We start from the raw sequence: 19,382 nt of genomic DNA, 5'->3' as shown, positions 1-19,382 counted from the left end.
TAGTTTATACACCACTGACAGACAAGTGATAGGGCGATAGTTTGATGGTTGGTTCGGATCACCTTTTTTGGGGAGGAGAGATGTTCTCCCTTCAGTGAGTTCTAACAGCATTGAAGACGGTTCTGATATTAGCTCGTTAAAACTTGATGTTAGTGGTGCATGTACGGCTGTAAGTTTTTTCAGCCAAAAGTTGTGTATATTGTCCGGTCCAGGAGCAGTCCAGTTGTGGGTTTTTGAAATTGCTGCGGAGACTTCCTCAGCTGTGAAATCCTCATCAGACATTTCTGGTATTAGGTTGTTTTTAGTTTGGATTTCCTCGATCCAGTCAGCCTGCACATTGTAATGTAGCGGGTCGGACCAAAGCGCCGCCCAGTAGTCGGTAAAGGAGCCGTGTTTAGTGCTATCAATGGTTTGAATTTTGTCAGCACCATTATCAGCTAGTTTACGGAAGAACTGTTTTCTCGTGTGCTGAAATAAAGCGTTATGCTCCTTTCTTTTGGTGGTTTCGTTGTAGCGCTTTAACCTAGCTCCCTTTAGTTTAGCTTTCTGTCTCAGAGTATCTTTCAAACATAAGAGTCGTGCGTGGCTATCACAGTCCGTCAATTTGATTCCAGTTGTTCTTAGTATTGTCTTCATTTTGTTAAGTATTTTCGCGGAATGATTGTTTCCCAGATATTGTCCAATTGTATCCATTTGGCTCCTCAGTTGATTTATATTGTCTTCAAGGCGCCTTTTCCATGCTGGCACATGTTGTTTTGGTCTTTGATTAATTGGGCCTAGCTCGAAGGTCTTTTGTCCAGAGAGCTCCGTGACAGCCACAGCGGCGCAGTATATAGCGAGGTGTGTCTCAAACAAGTTTCTTGGTGTTTCAAAATGGTTGGCTAAGACTTTATTTATTTCATTAATATATGTGTTTGTCTCTTTCTTGACGTATTATTATTATTATTATTATTATTATTATTATTATTATTATTATAAAAGAATGAGTATTCATTCTCTGGCCAGGGTCGAGTTTCATTAAAGGGAAACAAATTTCATCGTAGTCCCTTTATCAGTTTCCACCGAGGAATTTTCTGGTGATGTGGCAGGTCTGCAGAAGTGCCGCCCTCTGTCAGGCAACGAGAATGTTCCTAGGAATGCCAAGGGCCTTGAATGTATCTGTGAGGTCAGTTGTTATTATCCCCTCGGTTGATATGACAATAGGGTATATTGTTGCTTTACATAATTTCCATAAACGCTTAAATCTCCAAGCCAAGGCTCCCATATTTTCGTTGTTTTTCCAGGTCAGTTTTTTTTTAAAATTATGAGATAGTGGCACGGCGATGTCAATAATGGTAGCGGCCTTTTCTTTTTTATCGATGAGAAGCAAATCAGGGCGATTAAAATCTACCGTTTTGTCAGTTAAAATAGGCCTATCCTAGTACAGTAGATGATCCGTAGACTCGAGTACCTCTTGTGGTGAGTATTTGTAATATGGAGGTGTATCCTTACTGATCAAATTGTGTGTCAAAGCCAAGTGCTGGAATATTAGCTTTGCAACTTGGTTATGGCGACCTAGGTAGGCAGATTCCGATAGGGCTGAGCATCCTGCCATTATGTGTTCAATTGACTCACCCACATTTCCACATGTTCGGCATTTGTCAACAATATTGAGTTTTAGGATATGTTTCTCGTAATTTTTTGTCCTAATTACTCTGTCCTGTATTGCTGTGACAAAGCCTTCAGTTTCAGGGTAGAGATGACCTGCTTTTAGCCATGCTAAGGAAGCAGCCTTGTCAATGTTGTCCCCATCTAATAAAGCCGGGAATTTTCCGTGGAGTGTTTTTCTCCCATTGGCGAATGTCATGCCCGACGTCGTCCAAACCGACATTAACATCAACATTGTTTAGGTTCAAAGGGGTTGCATCATAGTCGTATTTGCGTAGGAAGGAAACTAGTTCATTGCTAGAGGCGTGCAGTTTTGATCGTATTTTTTGAAACTTGCGTTTTACACAGTTTGAAGATGTTCTGCAATCCACGGCCTTCATCCTTCCGGGGCAGGTATAGCCTTATGGTGGAGGACTTGGGGTGTAAACATCGAAATCTGGTTTATAATTTCCTCGTGAGTCTGTCAATGTCATGTAGGTCGGTATCTGTTCATTTGATGACATTAAACATGTAGAGGAGCACTGGGATGGCCCAGCTATTTATTGCAGTGATGAGGTTACTGCCAGACAGTTTTGTGTTGAAAATTTTATTTACTCTCTGTTGTTATCTGCCAAGAAAGTCCTTTTTAAATTTTTTATGGTTTATCGTGGCATTCTGGTTTATTATTATTATTATGATTATTACTATCATTATTCATTATTTTATGATTTCATAAATTTGCTATATTGCTGTGTTATATTTGTCGGGTCAGTTTTCACATGTTTTCACGAACTGATATTCCAATTTCCGTAAGCGTTGACAGGTGTCAAAAGCACAGAATATTATCTAGTACTTAAAAAGTAAGAAGTTATATATTACAACTTTCCAAACAACACTAACAATCCCTGGTACTACCAGACAAACAAAAAGTATCTTTAAATAGTAATTATAAAATTTGTTTTACCAGTGGCTTACCGAGAATATTAGTACAAAGTGGTAGGGACTCCCACGTACACATAACGAGAGTTTCTCCTACTGGGGAAGTGAAAAAGAATGATCCCGCCCCCGCCCGATCACTAGCGGTAGGCGCATTCTCGTATAGAAGTACTTTCGTCATTTTGTACTAACAAAGTTGTCACTGACAACATCCAAGTAAATGGCTTCGACCAGCTCCTTCTCTTAGTCAGACAAAAGTTCTTGTTCTATTGGAGGTCTCAAGTAGAAGAGAATGGATTTTAGTTTTAATTCAGCGCTCGGGGGTGGCTGCCTTCCCCAATAAGAATACAGACAATATTAGCTGCTCTACTGTGAATGTCTCATTGACAGCGAACATTTTTTTTTTAAATTTTGAAATCTAAAATGGATAAAATTCTGTAAAAGTACTGACTAACTTACCCATAGTTTTTAGCGAATTATATACAAGTCCGCAGAAGTATTGAACAAAGAAGATTTGTATTTTGCAATCACATGACAAATCAAACAATTCTTACTGATAAAGAAAATCTGTGGAATGAAAGAAAAATCTTTTCTTAAAAAATGTCGAAACCTTTTTTTTTTTATTTACTTTGAATAAGTTCAATGTATGGTTCAAGTGTTTACATTGTAGTTCCTGTCGTGGGAGAGTGATCTTGAAGACAAAAACAAAGCAAAACAAAAACAAACAAACTTGAGTTTCTATTATATTTCCAATGTTCTTAATCTGTCCACAGTGTATATGTCATTTCTCTCTCTTGATGTCATTCATTTAATCATCTGTTTTCTGCACATTGCTTATGTTACCAAAGACTTTTGGAAAGACTTGCTTCATAATGCGCCCTCGACACACACACGCTCTCATATTTTGGGCCCGTTAATTTTAGTAGCACTTTAACTTATCCCCCCCCCCCCAACAAAAATTTAGTCCTTCGAGGAAATTTCCGTTCTTGTTAATTTGTTCTTTAAATACAAAAAAAATACCAATTTGGTTTTATTAATTGTTATCATTTATTTGGCCCCTTTTGAATATTAAGAATGGACAATAGACATATATTTATCTTTTCAATGTTATTAGGATTTAATTGTTGTTGTTTTTTTGACAAGTGTTACAAAGTATCATTTCTTCTCTCTCTCTCTTTCGAAAAAAGAAAAGATTCCAGTTCTATCATTTGTTTGTTGTTGTTTTTTTTAATGTTTTGTTTTTAATTTAGGCGCGTCTCAAAAGAAGCTGAAATGCTGTATATGTGGACTGAAGTTTTTTTTGGGAAATACTAAAAATGAAATCTAAAGATTCGAAAGAAAGCTAGCGGTTTTCATGACGAGCTGTTGTCTAGACCGGTTCTTAATGAGCACCTAGGAGGTGAAAGGAACCTGTGTAAGAAATTTCATGCGTATCAGTACGACAGTTTGAAAGATCTCTTGATCAATCAATGAGTCAGTGGTAACTTACACATATATAATAGATTATAGCAGTGATGCCCAGCCTAATTCGACCTGCGGGCCATTTTAATTTCCGACACTAGTGTCGCGGGCCACATGACCGAAAAGATACAAAAACGTAATGAAATCGAACTAAAACTATTTTATTAGAAATTCGTGGATCTAGCACTTACATTAATTAGTGAGATGTTTGAAGTTTGTCTTCTTTTATACACTTCGGAACAATGGCTTCATTTCTCTACTTACAATACGAGCAACATTCTATCTAGCTTAACCGCCAACTCATTTTCTTTTCTGTTTTTGGCAACTTCAATTCTTCAATCTCTAGGCGAAGTTTAATAATATTTTATTCGCGAATCAAATCAAGAATGCTTCCATATTTGTTTGATGTTTTGTTAAACAGCCACACTATCTTTCCAAATCAAATACATTGGCTCATTGTCATGTTCGCAAAAAAAAAGTAGTAAAGATCCATTCACTTTTCCTGTTAGATTATACATTTAGTCACATTTCATAAACAAAATGTCAAAGGTCATGGTATCAATCCATCAGAGGAAAAGTTAGGGCCCTAACGTAGGTAAAAAATAACTTTATCAACCCTTTGGAGAGGGGATTATCTACATTTTGTGCTGTCGTTTCGGCGGGCCGGATGGAAACACTTCGCGGGCCGGATCTGGCCCGCGGGCCGTATTTTGGGCATCACTGGATTATAGTAAGATGATAAATATATTTTTATCTCCAATCCTCAATACCAATGTTATTAATATTTAACATGCGTGAATAGATTGACACATACATAACGTAATTATCTTCTCGTCTATAGTACGTCTGTAATTTATAACACAAGAGTTCCAAATGTTCAGATCTATTCATGCCAGTAGTCTCGTCTTGTTAGAAGTAGACGACTTATTCACCTTGAAGAATGCAATGCCACTACTTTAATACTTTAATTTAAAAAATGAACAAGTCATCTCCCTTTGTATGTGCACTTACTTGACATTATCATCTGACTAGACTTTTTTCCCCTCAGTATGAAGGAAGTGCTCGGTCAAGAGGAAACTCCAAAAAAATAATCAAAGCATCTCTGTAAGTCTATGTTACTTTGGCTTTTTCTTTTAAAGTAAAATATTCACTGATCATGACACCTTTTTTTTCTTGAACTCGATACATATGACCTCTGCTCGGTTCTTAGTACTCTGGTTTGAATTTACAGAAACAATTTTTAATAGCTCGTGAATACGAGGAAGTTTGTGTTTTATCTGGAACCCTCTCCCTTCCTCTCTCTCTTCCCTATCACTGTCTCTCTCACCTCTATCTCTCTCTTTCATCTCTCTCTCTTTCTCTCATCTCTATCTCTCTCTTACTCTCATCCCTCATCTCTATCTTTCACTCTCTTTCTCTCTCTCTCACTCTTTCACCTCTTACACTGTCTTTCATATCCTGATGTCTCTCTTTCTCTCATCTCTCTCTCTCTCTCTTTCGTTCTCTTGTTTTTGCGATTCTCACTTTCTTTTCTTCAACGTTCTTTGCTCTCTCTCGCTCTCTCACTCTCTCTCTCTCTCTCATACGTCCGCAATGAAATGTGTAATGAATTTATTCATATTCAAACAAAAACAGCAACAAAAATGATAATCCGATTTAATTTCAATCATCTAAGGTAGTTACAAAAAAAAATTAAACCCTACCCAAGCCACACAAGCTACACACTAGTTAAAGTATAGACAAATTAGTTTTTTTGTCTACGTCACCTTAGAAGACAATGATAGGCTGACATGGGAGTCGAGTGAATGAAAGCATTAAGGAAGGGACAGGACAGGTAAAGGTTCCAATCCTAGCAATAGAGAGATGATTGCCAGAGCCTCAACATACTAACATAGCAAGGGACAGAAGGTAAAAAGACAATGAAACAATAAGAATTCGTAACAATTCACCATGTTGTAATGCTCATTACTGGCACAAAACCAAATGTGTGTGCACAAATATACATGGAAGTATCAACATTTTTCTTCTGTCCCCAAAACATCTCACTTGACGTGTTTTCACTACCAGACTTTTATGTTTCTTTCAAAGAAAAGTAAATTCTTTAAATATGAGCGTCTAATGGCTCAATTTCTACATTAATCTTTCAGTCTTCGTGAAAAGTTGGATGCTCAAGTGTGCAGCGTAGTGTGATTGTGGAATGGTGCGAATGCGCGTTGAAAAAAAGAAGACGGGTTATGCACATTTTTATTATTATTTGTTGATATAATTGAGATATTCGTAAATTAAAATAATAAAAGTTCGAGACAGTATTTGTAATCTGCAAACTGTCTTTATCTGCAGCTACGCAGATTATTCCAGATCCGGCCATATTTAATAACGGAGTCAACAAAAAAGCTAGCTGTGGCATTCATACTCTCCCGCCTTGACTACTGTGCTGGCAGGTATACTCGATGACAAAATAGCCAAGCTGCAACGAATTCAGAACAACGCCGCACGAAATGTCCTAAGAAAAACAAGACGAGATTCTGTTACTACGCTCTTGCGCACGCTCCACTGGCTTCCTGTGAAAGCGAGAATAGACTACAAGGTGGCCACACTTTGTCATCAGTGTATCTTTAGTGCACGGTCCAAAGGTTTGGAACTCACTTCCCATTGATCTCAGACATACATGCTACACTACTTTCAAGAATAACATTAAGCCCAATGTGTTTTAAACTTTTTTGATTAGTTTGTCATTTTAGCTCTCGTGTTAATATTTTTAATGTTATCATAGCGCCTTAAGCCTACATTTTGTTTGTTAACAGCGCTCTATAGCCTAAATAAAATTATGATAATAATAATAATAATTATTATTATTATTATTATTATTAGCTCGAATGTCTTAAGTTCAATCAGCTTACTGCGACCATTTTGTTTTCTTTATTTTTCAACGACTAAGAGAAATGAATGTCTAATTAACTATATTATTTAAACATAATAAAGTAAGAACTGATTAAAAAAAATTATTTTGAAGTTAAGTTTATAATCTATTTAAAAAATAATGCACATATTATATCAAACAAAGATATCGAGTCAACAACCTTCCTAGAATACATTATTAGACATACCCAGTAGGTCAACTCCACGTATATATGTGTTAATGCTTATCCATCTAAATGTTAAATTAAATCCTTAGAGCGAGGTTGACATTGAGACCAGGAGACGAGACTAAGGCAACAGGTTACCTGTTTCAATGCCATTTCACTTTTATAGGTGGGTTTAAAAAGAGATTCAGGCAACCCGGATGTCATGAGATTAGGTGCGGGGGGAGTTGAAGGTGGAAACAGGATGCTTACACAGTTTACAAATACTATCGATTTTTATTTTAATTCAAAGGGACGTATGGTATTGAAAATAAACAATTGATTGTATTGATAGAGCCAACTTGGCTTGATTAGGCCTGAGACAAAAGTAGGGATACATCTAGCAAGTCTAAGCTTTAGTCATAGGCAAACTAGGCCTTACTAACTTATTGTCGAATTTCTTGTGTTGTCAGGTAAAAGAAATAATTGTGTAAAATTTCAGATTTATCTGACATTTGGTGTCGGAGAAATAACGTGTACAGACCTTCCATCAGACAGACAGATAGAGTGAGTGAGTGAATATAAGCTTTGTAAAAATAAAATAAAAGAGGTGGAAGTTTTTATGACTACTTATATCTAACCGCGCCTCCCTTTTGCCGGGAAGACAAAAATTTGATAATAGTAGCACTGGAGGGATCCGGTTGGGTGGGAGAGAAACAAAATACCGCTACTCTCCTTCATGACCGACATAACTGTTGCGGGGTGGGTTGACTGCGTATTGTGTTCATAGAAATTGATCCACATGCGTAAAAAAAAAAAAAAAAAAAGAAAGTCATAATTTTAGTATATAAAATTGTTGGCGCCAATAAAGTACCTTGCCCTGGCGCATGTTTATAGTTCACTGCGCCTCTGTCCGTAGGTATTAGTAAACTAACTTACACTTACATTCTCATGAGTTATATATCTGCGTGTGTGTGTGTTAATTATTTCTTATTAAACTTATTCTTATTGTTTCCCCCCCCCCCCCCAACAGGCTGTTATGTAAAATTAAGTTTTTGCTAAATAGAAATTATTATTTGAATTATTTATGCAAGTTTGTTTTTTTTCATACAAATACCACTTTTGCAGTAGTATAGTCACCAGCTCAGTACATCCGACAAGTACATACGCCAACGATGTCACACATTGTAAACATGGTTTACATTTCTTCATAGCAATAGTGTTCTATTAATACTACTACTATTAAACCTAAATCTGTAGGCATAGGCGTAGTTAGGGGAGGGGCACGATATCCCGGCCGCCACCCTCAGGGGGGCACCACACACAGCTTATATTTCTAGGTGATGTTCATGGAAAATATAGGGGAAGAGGTGCCAATAAAGTAACTTTCCCCGGGCGCACGCTTTCCTTACTTCGCCTCGGTCCGTAGGTATTGGTAAACTTACATTCTCATGAGTTATTTTAATCATTTCAGGACCATATAAGTGAACTGACTTTAAATGCGTAGGAATAATCTGGTAAATAAAGCCAGTTAAAGGTGAAAGGTTAGAGGGCAACTATGACTCTCCCACTGCAGACAGTTAATATTTATAACATATTGTTTATTGCAATATTTAAAGACGTTTTGATATACCGAGTGTCTGTATACTGTTCAAACAACGCACGTGTCTCAAGTACTTCACCGAACTAAGCTTGTAAATCATGCTGACTTCATATTTCTTTTCAACATTTTCTTCCTTGTTTTTATTTGATTGACTAACCCCTGACCCCTGAAACTTCCACATGAACACGCTAATTTAGTCTACACTAAATTTCGAAATAACCAAAGTACTAGGGCTATTTGGTTTTCAATAAACCTACGTAACAGCGTTAGTGTAAGTGCTTTGAAATATTTCTATTTTATTTGTATAATAAGCTATAATCGATATGTTGAGTATCACGTCAATCAATGGTCAGGATATTTCTTAAACAAATAGAATAGAGCGTATTTGTAATGTAAGAAATAAAAGACATTTATTTGTGAAGATTTGAATGGTGTGACTGCTAGCTGAAAGTAATGAATAATCCGCTCCACAGCCTCAGAGATGTTTCTGTGGGGTGCAGTAAGAAACTTGTTTGATTGTAGTCCGATTATTGTTTAAAAGTTCCCCTTTTAGACTTTGCGATCTATAGGGCAGATGATAAGGTCATGATAAGGTCATCTGTTTCTTTGGCCAACGGTTAACGAGTAGGATGTCATGAGGCCAGCACAACGACCAACCGCCTTATTTTTTTCCCAACTTATGTCAGGTACTCATTAAAAGGGCGCCCTAAAAATCCCGGAAATAAAAATCACTGTCTTCCCCGAGATTCGAATCCAAAACCCCGGGTTTGTAAGCCACGAGCTTAACCACTAATCCACCGCCCCCTCCCACCCATTAATGTTGACATAAATAGTTAATATTGAGCCCGCAGACTTATAAAAGTAATTCATTAGAATGAGCTGTTGTTTTAGATACACTATTTCAGTCTGTGCCTAGTTTTGTTGCTACAGTTTCATTTATTTATGAAACAGATGGAGGATGTCGAAAAGTGCGTTATATAGAGTATTTGTGTGTTATTTCAATTGCTTTTTATTCCAACAAATAATGTATTTTTTAAGTGACTACGTCAGTGTAGATATTACGTCACTGACTTCTGCAGTTCTTGCTACACTTGCAATTTAGCAACTTTGATGAAGAGGGTTGTTTAACAGGAAAGCTCGACTTAAGAGGGAAGAGTTTCGCTTGTCTTTGGATGGTCTTTTGCTGTTGATTTACTGGATAGCCGCGGTCCTATTGCCTTCTTTGTTTATAACTGTTGTAACTCTTTTAATCGTGCGCAAACGTATTTCTATTTCCATTACATTTGTCTAGTTCATGTCGTTTTGTTTCTTTAGATTTAGAGGTACACAATTGGTTGTTCTTCCATTTCTCAAGGTTCAATTATTTTGTTGGCCTCCTTCAGTCGTAGAGCGACTATAGTTCATTGTGTGGAATACCTTTTTTATTTTGAATACAGAACTCTATTCTAGGGAGAAACTCCTGTGCATATGCATAATAAGGTAATAGTGGTATTTGCTATGAGGTAGATAAACCAGCCAAGACCAGCATTTGTTTTTATTTTAGTTCACATCTGACAACACGGTTTTGTTCACAGTCCATAACTTTCGTACTTAACATCTCTCTCCAAATAGTGCAGTTTGGGGCTGCATCTTCTCAGTACTCCTTGTAATGGATGTGGGGGGGGGGGCGACCATTGTAGAGACCACTCACAAATGTAATAGAAGTATGTGCAGGATAAATGTCTTTTGTTGAAGCGTTTTTGTTTTTTTTAAGTATTTTTTTTTTGTTTAATAAAACACACCACTTTTAAAACAAAAATAGTCGCGACAACTCGTGCAAAGTATGTGTCCAAATATGATGCAATGTTGTACTGGTTTTCACGGAAGGTTATCATTGCAGGAAATGGTAATGGATGTAAGCACTCCACTACCTATAAAATGCTTGCTAATGGCATGCGTCTCAAAAAGCCTCTGACAACCCTCTGGCCTTCAAGTGTGGCTCAGATATTGAGTCCGGCGGAACTGTTCTCACTAACAGGAGAAGGGGCGAGGCGAGCAACTGGCGCCTTAACCAGTAAGCTTCGGGCAGGAGGGGCTCGTTAGCCAGCTACCCACCTAGGAGAAGGAAAACTCTGAATTCAAACCTCTGTTGCCTTGCAGCTATACCCAATCATGGGAAAGGCTTCGGGAGTCAACCCTGAGGAAAAATCAGGAGCTGGGGACGATAAGGCAGTTTGCAAAACCCAGTGCTACACTCTGGCAGAACCTGCAACGCCGCTGACCCCAAACTGTATCATCACTGCCGTTCCTTTGGATGCATTAGCTGCGTGGAGTTGGGGGGGGGGGAACTGATGTGTGGTCGACATCGTTCCGACCACAGCTAATGCCCAGGCATTCATTTCATTTCCATGAGATGATCCATAGTCGCTTCGCTACTGAAGGAGGTCATAGAAATAGACTGTGACCCCATTCTACTTTATTCTAGAAAAAAGGTCAGGTCAAAGAAATTCACAGAGTAAGCATGTGTTAATTGTAATTAGCCAATCAGAGAAAGAGGTCAGGGAAAATGTATCAAACATCCGTTTCTATAAGGTGATAGCTAAGAAAAATGTTACGAATAAAAATGGACATTTTTAGGATTCTACAAAAGACGATTTAAAAAGGGTTTAAATGTGGGGAAAGTGAGTTAGTCGAGATCCTTGAGCTATTGTGGTCCTTGAGCTGTTGAGGTCCTTGAGACGTTGAGGTCCTTGAGCTGTTGAGGTCCTTAAGCTGTTGTGGTCCTTGAGCTGTTGTGGTCCTTGAGCTGTTGAGGTCCTTGAGCTGTTGTGGTCCTTGTAACGTTGAGGTCCTTGAGCTGTTGTGGTCCTTGTAACGTTGAGGTCCTTGAGCTGTTGAGGTCCTTGAGCTGTTGTGGTCCTTGTAACGTTGAGGTCCTTGAGCTGTTGCGGTCCTTGAGCTGTTGAGGTCCTTGAGCTGTTGTGGTCCTTGTAACGTTGAGGTCCTTGAGCTGTTGCGGTCCTTGAGCTGTTGAGGTCCTTGAGCTGTTGTGGTCCTTGAGCTGTTGAGGTCCTTGAGCTGTTGAGGTCCTTGAGCTGTTGAGGTCCTTGAGCTGTTGAGGTCCTTGAGCTGTTGTGGTCCTTGAGCTGTTGAGGTCCTTGAGCTGTTGCGGTACTTGAGCTGTTGCGGTCCTTGAGAAGTTGAGGGTCCACGAGTTGTTCGGAGTCAAGGCAAAAATATAAATTCTAAATTTTTTTTTTCAGTACAAAGTTTTATCAATATAAAGTTGTATCAGCACAAAGCTGTATCAATATAAAGTTGTATCAGTATAAAATTGTTTTATATAGCTGTATCAGTGCAAATTGTATCAGTACAAAGCTCTACAAAGTTGTATCAGTACAAGTTGTATCAGTACAAAGTTGTATCAGTATATAGTTGTAGCAAAGTAAATTGGTAACAGTCTAACTAGATTGTAACTTAGAAACAGTATTTCGTAGTTTTATTACGTAAGTGAATTTACAAGAATTTTATGTCAAGGTAATGCGGAATTGTGAATCAATGAATTGTTTGAATTCATGTGTTGAATGGATTCATTAGAGAAAAGAAATAAAGAATAAATAAATGTCTTCAGTCAGTTTGAAGCTTTTTCTCTATCGCCTGCTAGTAGTTCAATTTGTGCCATACATTGTGTTATACACAAAGGAAATAAGAATTATATTGTAAACACAATCATAACCATAAAATCATCACAAGGTAACAAAAAAAGTAATCGTGACTCTGGACATACCTAGTTCCATGACAAGTTTCCACTGCTTGTGTTTATTGACTGAACGTGCCATGTCTCTTTCAGAGCTGAATATCTAAAGGCTACTTTTGATTTTTTTTTATGTAGTCGCTTTGAGTTTAAACGTGCGCGTGTGACGTCAGATTTCCTGCTTGACTGGTGCAGAGTTACGTTGAAAAGGTTTTAGTACAAGGTGTGTCTGGCTTTCTTCTACAGGTAGAGATAATCAAAGAAAAAAAAGTCGATTAATAATTACAGGTGGTAAAAACTAGTGAGGCGGGGAGGGGGCAAGGAATTCCAGAGCCAGACCAGCAGAGGGTTTCAAACGAGGTCCTTTACTTCATCTCCTAACACAGTGTTTCCCAAACTTTTTCCTTCACGGAACACTTCGGATAGTGTGAGAATTTAGTGGAACACGTTGTTTATTTTTTTTTTACAAAGCTTAAATCAAGTCATTCTGTCCGTCTGTCTGGTAAAAAGTTTGTACACGTTCTACTTATCAAGTTATAGTTTTATTGACTGTCCACTGTACTATTTTCACTATCAAGATGCATCACATTTAAATGTACAAACAACTTAAAGAAAACATCTGTTTCCAAAGAAATATACAAACAAATATACATATCTTGGAAGACAATGTGATGCGGCCTAATGAAGCACTGGTGTGCATTGCTTCTTAATTTAGGCAGAATCCAAGTTTGGAGCAAAAATTTTGCATCCCTTCGTGAATGAGAGTAAATCTGTTTAGGGTTAATATATTGGAAATATTATTCCCTCTTTAAGGCCGTCTCAGTCTCTTTCCTCTTTGCTGCAAAAGTGTTCTCAGCACGCATCGTCCTTCTCCGTGCTGTCCTATCTAGGACAAGGTCCTCCCACATAACGTTGTAATAGGATATATTATTACGAACGCTAATAAAAGTCTCAACGAGACAGGAATTAGGTTAAATAAAGTTTATTTACATTGTCATTCTCAGGTCTAGGCGGCTGCCAAATTTACTCAAATGTGTTATTTTAAAGTAACACACACTCGCTATCAGGCTGGTCATATTGAGACAGGGGACAAGGAGACCTCAAATTAAATGTACATTTTGTTTTGAGGGAAGTAAGATGGTGATTATTGGTACTTTGTAATACAATTGTCTGGTATTCGTTTAAAACAAAAATCAAAATCTGCGCAAGCTCTCTTTTAATTTTTAAAATGTGCTTTTCCTCTTCAAAAGACATGTCAACTGGATACATACATAATTTTAGTTAGCTTTTGTTTCGTCTGTTTGATGTATTACTAATGTTCTAAAACACGCAGTCTATATGAGGGCGATAGGATATTGATATTGTTTTGTAAACAATCGTACTATGGCTCTGAAGGCGTACATTGAATTAAAATTTAAATGAACACAACTTTGGAGAGGGGGCGAGTCACACTATAATTGTATCTCAGTTCTTTGTTAACATTCTGATTCTTTACGATAGAGTTTTGTGTTTTAAACAATAGAATACAATGAGATAGAAACAAGAAGAGATAAATATTGAAATGGCAATAGAATGAAACGTAACGATAAAGGAATAAAAATGAAAAGAGCAATATTTTTTTTAAAATAGACAAAAGAAACCTAGAATGTCAAGAACGCCAACTGAAAGATCTTTGCCAGCTAGAACTAAAAGTTGCTTTGTGCACCACGTGAAAGAACGTACACCTTTGATTGGTCAGTCCTCAAATACTTTAGATATGGAACCATTGGAAGTAGGAAACGCATAATTTATTGTTTGTTTTTTTAGCTACAGAATATTATATATAATTTTTAAATGTCATTAGGGTTGACCGGAATATGATGGAAAGCGTTAATATATTTATTATAAACAACTAAGAAATGTATTCGATTCTCATTCGACTTTAGTCTAGCAATACAGCAATACGTTTACCTGGAAACACATCAGGTAAGAAAGGTCATTCCGAGTATGTCTTCAATTTCGATATTGCTTTAAGTTACCACTTCGTATTAAAACTTCAATGAATGGAGGGCTGGGCTCTATGGTGCCGACAACAAAAGCTTTAATGTTTAGCTTTACGGGCTGAGGTGAATAAGCCAAACGTCAGAGAACTTTCCAAAATTTACCAAGAGGCCTAATTTGTTTCTTCTTTTTTAATTTTAAAACTTCACATTCACTTTTTGCAAAACGTTCCTCCTGATTTCACTATTAATACTTTACCTGAGCTACTGGGTTCATTTGTTTCACTAGACCAAACGTTTACGAGGGTATTATATATACAGGCTGACACTGTTTTTAATGAGCCTCGGTTGAAATAGGAGGTTGTCAAAATCTTAGTATCAAACAGACTAATCCTGGTCAAATCTTAGTATCAAACAGACTAATCCTGGTCAAATCTTAGTATCAAACAGACTAATCCTGGTCAAATCTTAGTATCAAACAGACTAATCCTGGTCAAATCTTAGTTTCATATTTTGAACTTTAACTGTTTGTTTCTAATCCTTGTAAAAACATCAAAACTATTAACTGTTACGTTAAAAAAGAAAGGGAAATAATTCCACATTAATCTATTTTTTGTTTGTTTGTTTGAAACGGAAAGGATTTCACGGCACTATGGTATTACATGGGAAAAAAAAAGGCTTTGTGCAGTGGCTAAGGATTGGGGGCCCCAGGGGGGCTTGACCTTTTTAGTGGCCCTAGCATTCTGACATTCGACATCATGACATGAGATAATAAATAATAATATCTACATCTAAATTACAATTGGTACAGAATATACGTAGAATTAATAAAAAATAATGGTTCAGACCCTCTTAATGAATACTACCGTTGTTTACTGGCGAGATAATGCACAAGGGAAAAATTGTCAAGTCATATCTCCTCACGTCGTGCTTTCTGTGCAGCAAAGTCACTACCATCAAGTAGAGAATGCTGTCTAGTAGTGTTGACTCCACGTGAATAGCAAGATTACATGACAGTGGCCTAATAGTTAGTGTACAAAAAAAATAAAAAATTAAGACATTCATTTGACGTCACGTGAAGAAGGAGCCCAGGGACTTTCGAATTCGGACCCCTCGACACACCCTAGCTACGCTACTGGTTTTGTGAACGATTTTTTTTTAATAAACATAATACCAATGTTACTTCGTTTAAAATGTCTTTCTAAATAAAATATATCATTAGTTTTCTCTCATTTATATTTCGTCAGTTGCTATTTTAAAGATGAACCTTTTCAAAACTATAATATCCCCACGAAACAGAGTATCATATGTTTAAACAAAAGTAAAGATACTCAGTGACTGTATTTGAACAAAAAGGCTATTTTTCTTCTTCCTCGTTTTCAGAATCATGTTGGAGCGTTCAGATGACTAAACCAGTATACGGGATGAACTGCAAAGTGGTTTCCAAAGCAAGCAGCTCTCCTTAGAGTTTTCTATGTATAGGGCTGTTTTGGGGTAAGTGTCTTGTTCAGCTTTCTTGCTAAAGAATGCAGTTTTTTTTTAAGAACAGGGTCAATATTCTCTGGGGACACTCCAAAAGGGTAGATTTCACTAGTTCCCAATGTTTATCTTCAGGAACATATGTTATCTTGGTGTGTCCGGTTCTGAGTCGAAAGATTAGACGTTGGTCCTGGCGGGATAGTTTATATTAGGCGTCGTCGTCCTTGTGATTCGGATGAGAGCTTGTCCATTTCTAGTTTATTCTATTTACTATGATGTTTGTCAGGGAGAGGTATGGCGAAAATGAATGTTAGTTTAATATTTTGGTGTGATTGTTATATCCCCTTGTTATGAATGCGAAGTGTTGCACGTGTTGTGAACAGAGTGATTAAGTCTTCGTTGAATGTGCGAGAGAATGTGTTAAGTCAGTAAGGTCTTGCTCCCGGTCCAGGAAGGTTGGACGTTTACTTCCTGGAGTGGTATTTATGTATTTATAAGTTGATGGACTGGTGTTTTGTGTATTACTATTTCATAAGAGTGATATAATTGTGTGCGTTATCAAGAATTAAAGTATTGTTGATATTCATGAATATAAGGAGTTAGAGTTGATGTATATTAAGTGTTGGTATTAGAGTTAAGCAAGTATTAACAAGTGTAATTGAGTATTCATACCCCTAGCGAGCCTAGTCAACAAGAACAAGAGACAAGCAGAGCAGCTTGCAGCAGCAGTATATATATATATATATATATATATATATATATATATATATATATATAAGTAGAACCTCTGACAATGTTGAGATACAATTCCGTCACAATGCTAAGATTTCGTAGTGGCAACTTGTTTATGTTTGAGAATTCTTCCAAACTACTTAAATGACGTCCGTTGGGTGAGAGAAATTCGTTTGTTTGCTATGCTGTTTTTTTTTAAATAAAACGCTTCTCCGAAACGTGAAGCTTAACAAGTGTGGTACTATTATTTGAATTTTTCTTTTTTTTTTAAATCATATCTACTTCCATAGTGCTGAGCACGAAGGCGTAACGGAAGTGTTTCAAGATACTTGTGGTCTAGACTCAAATGATTATCGTCACGGTCTGATTGTCATGCTTACTTGCCACACCCTACGTCAACTAGGAAGTTTGCAGTTGTCAACAAGAAGTACATTTTTATTGAAGTTAATCTGATAATGTCACAATGTTATCAGGTCATAGGTTGTAAATATTTATTCGTCTTCAATGCTGATCTCATCAAAATTAACTGAATAACCGTTTTCTAAAAGAGAAAAAAACACTTTAGAGGTAAACGCGATGTGCCATTGGGAAGAATTGTATAGGTGATATGGACGTTTATGAAAAAAAACTTTGTAGATTTCCTTTGTGTAGTTTGTAGACTGTCGTTGTTGTGATTGTTATACACCCTCACTTCCCAAAATAATATTCACACGTGTCAGTGCGAGACGTCATAGCTTCGCCAAATCTCCGCAACTCACTGAACTTACCCTGCTATCGACGCTGCCCGCGGCAGATCAGCTCTGTCCGCAGTACCCTTGTTCCCACGTTAGCCGGCCACCCGCCCTACTGTACCAACTACAGATATCAAAACTTTGGATTGAGACCTACATCCAGGAACACAATCAGCTGCGACCTCAGCAGGACAACCAGCTAAGTGCAGAGGACGAAGTGACATACTCTCTAATTAAGTGCTTAGTATGATGATACAATATTGCTAACGAGATAGATGCACCCCCCCCCTATTTTACTCTACCTTGTACATTTATGTAAATAAATATTCTTTAATTTTTCAACATTTGTATCTTTCTCCATTGTTTGTTTCGTTGTGTGTCTGCTCCCGATTTATATCTGACGGACTAGTGTGTGGCAATTCAAAAATAATCATTCCCTAAACACCAAACAAGCCACTCATACACGTCATACACGAGGTCTGTCACAGCCTGGAGAAATAAAAACATTTAACATGCACATACATTTCATGTGCAAACACCCCATTGCAATATTTTCAATGAAAAACACAAAGTCTGTCTTCCACTCTTCATTAAAAGTATTGCTTACAAAGTCAAAGTCAATATCCTTCAAGGGACATAACATTTTCTTCCTTGAGCTTCCCTATCTTCTCAATACCTTGCCCATGCTAAGGCAGTGGATACTACTGTGTCACTGAACATAGGAATGTTTTGTTTCCAAAAAAAACCAACAACAATTACTTCTCGTTACTGCCTGTAGTTAAGACCCCTAGCTAAGATATGGATAGTTCTTTTTATTTAGATATCAATAACATGTTTGATTAGGTTTGTGCAAACTTTCCTGTTTCGAGCTCATGGTTGGGATATTGTTCATTAATTTATAAAAAAAACAACAACCTTTTTCTCAGTCAAAACACTGCTCCATCAGTTGTTATACTTGCCATCTTGTACCAAGCCAACTCAACACTTTCAACTCAGTTCTTCATGGCATTGAATAAATACTGGTTTGACATTGCGTCTTGGACTGAATGTCTCGAAATATTGCCAATAAGAGTAATTTTCCTTTATTTAAAACTTTTTAGAAGGACAAGTAGAGACCCTGTTTTTTTAGCCTCTTCATCATAAGTGACAAGAATCAGAAATTTCAGTAATTTCTGTAGATTACAATTATTTATTTTAATATATTTGCATTTTTTATATGTAAAATCTGATTTCTGTAGGTGTCTGCGGGCCGCATAAAATAATCCGACGTGCCGCATGTGGCCCGCAGTCCATAATTTGTTCACCCCTGACATAGATCCTTAAATGATTGTTTTAAAATATTTCAAAATTAATTTGTCTAACTGTGAGTTCCAGATTCTTCGTCTAGATAATTTTTACACAGGTATAATTTATAGATTAATCTTTTAATATGGTTAGATTATCTTACCTGCGGCTATGTGAGATTTTGATTTTAAAATGACATCCGTTTGCCACAGTGTTTCTCAGACTTTAACTACACGCGCTTTTTAAGGCAAAACAATTATGGTCGTGCTCCTCTTTGCCTGTTTGCTGATCTGGGGGAGCCCAGTCAGAGAAGTGTTTTCCAAGCTATTAAACTTTATAAATGCATTATCCTGTTGTACGAAGCACTATTTCTAGGAGTTTCTTAACTTATCTTATATGATAAAGACGTTACTTCAAAAAAGAAGATGATTACGTCCTACGCGTCATGCATTTAGTCATGCATATTAACCAATTCTGCCAAGTCACTGGTTTTCATGGCTAGCTCAGGCAATCCATTCCATGCTCTAATAGCACTAGGGAAGAAGGAGTATTTGTACAAATTTGTCCTAGCATATGGGGCGAGAAATGTGTCTTTATCTTTGTGTTTTTCAGAGTATTTTATTAAATTTTGTTTTTGTATTTGAAGATTATGGATTATGTATTGGCTATATTTAAAATAATTAGTTACCCTCTCTAAATAACTGTTTTACATGACTATTTGTTTTATTTGAAAAGAACTCATACAACTCGTTGAGG

At 37.1% G+C, this 19,382-nt stretch overlaps 2 protein-coding genes across 5 annotated transcripts in view; both read right to left on the bottom strand.

The window, feature by feature from the left end:
- LOC106058961 (uncharacterized) overlaps positions 1 to 12,640 on the bottom strand; it is a 76,718-nt gene extending 64,078 nt beyond the window's left edge. For 2 of the 4 annotated variants that reach the window (XM_056004019.1, XM_056004023.1), the window contains exons 1-2: positions 7,131 to 7,261; positions 3,022 to 3,129 (exon numbers count right to left, since the gene is read on the bottom strand). In XM_056004019.1, the coding sequence (XP_055859994.1) occupies positions 3,022 to 3,025 (4 nt within the window). In that variant the 5' untranslated portion in view covers positions 3,026 to 3,129; positions 7,131 to 7,261. Of the gene's footprint in view, positions 1 to 3,021; positions 3,130 to 5,034; positions 5,242 to 7,130; positions 7,262 to 12,454 lie in introns of those variants that run through there. The other 2 variants (XM_056004020.1, XM_056004021.1) reach the window with 2 other exon arrangements.
- On the bottom strand, positions 11,323 to 12,506 carry LOC129921743 (uncharacterized). The gene is made up of 2 exons (XM_056004370.1): positions 12,455 to 12,506; positions 11,323 to 11,858 (listed from the first exon to the last, which is right to left on the bottom strand). The coding sequence occupies exons 1-2, from the start codon at positions 12,504 to 12,506 to the stop codon at positions 11,323 to 11,325; spliced, it is 588 nt and encodes a 195-aa protein (XP_055860345.1).
- Positions 12,641 to 19,382: the final 6,742 nt, after the last annotated feature.

Source organism: Biomphalaria glabrata, chromosome 11 (assembly GCF_947242115.1).
Source record: "Biomphalaria glabrata chromosome 11, xgBioGlab47.1, whole genome shotgun sequence".
NCBI lineage: Eukaryota > Metazoa > Mollusca > Gastropoda > Planorbidae > Biomphalaria > Biomphalaria glabrata.
Note: the sequence above shows the minus strand (reverse complement) of the source record. Positions and strands in the feature narration are given on the sequence as shown.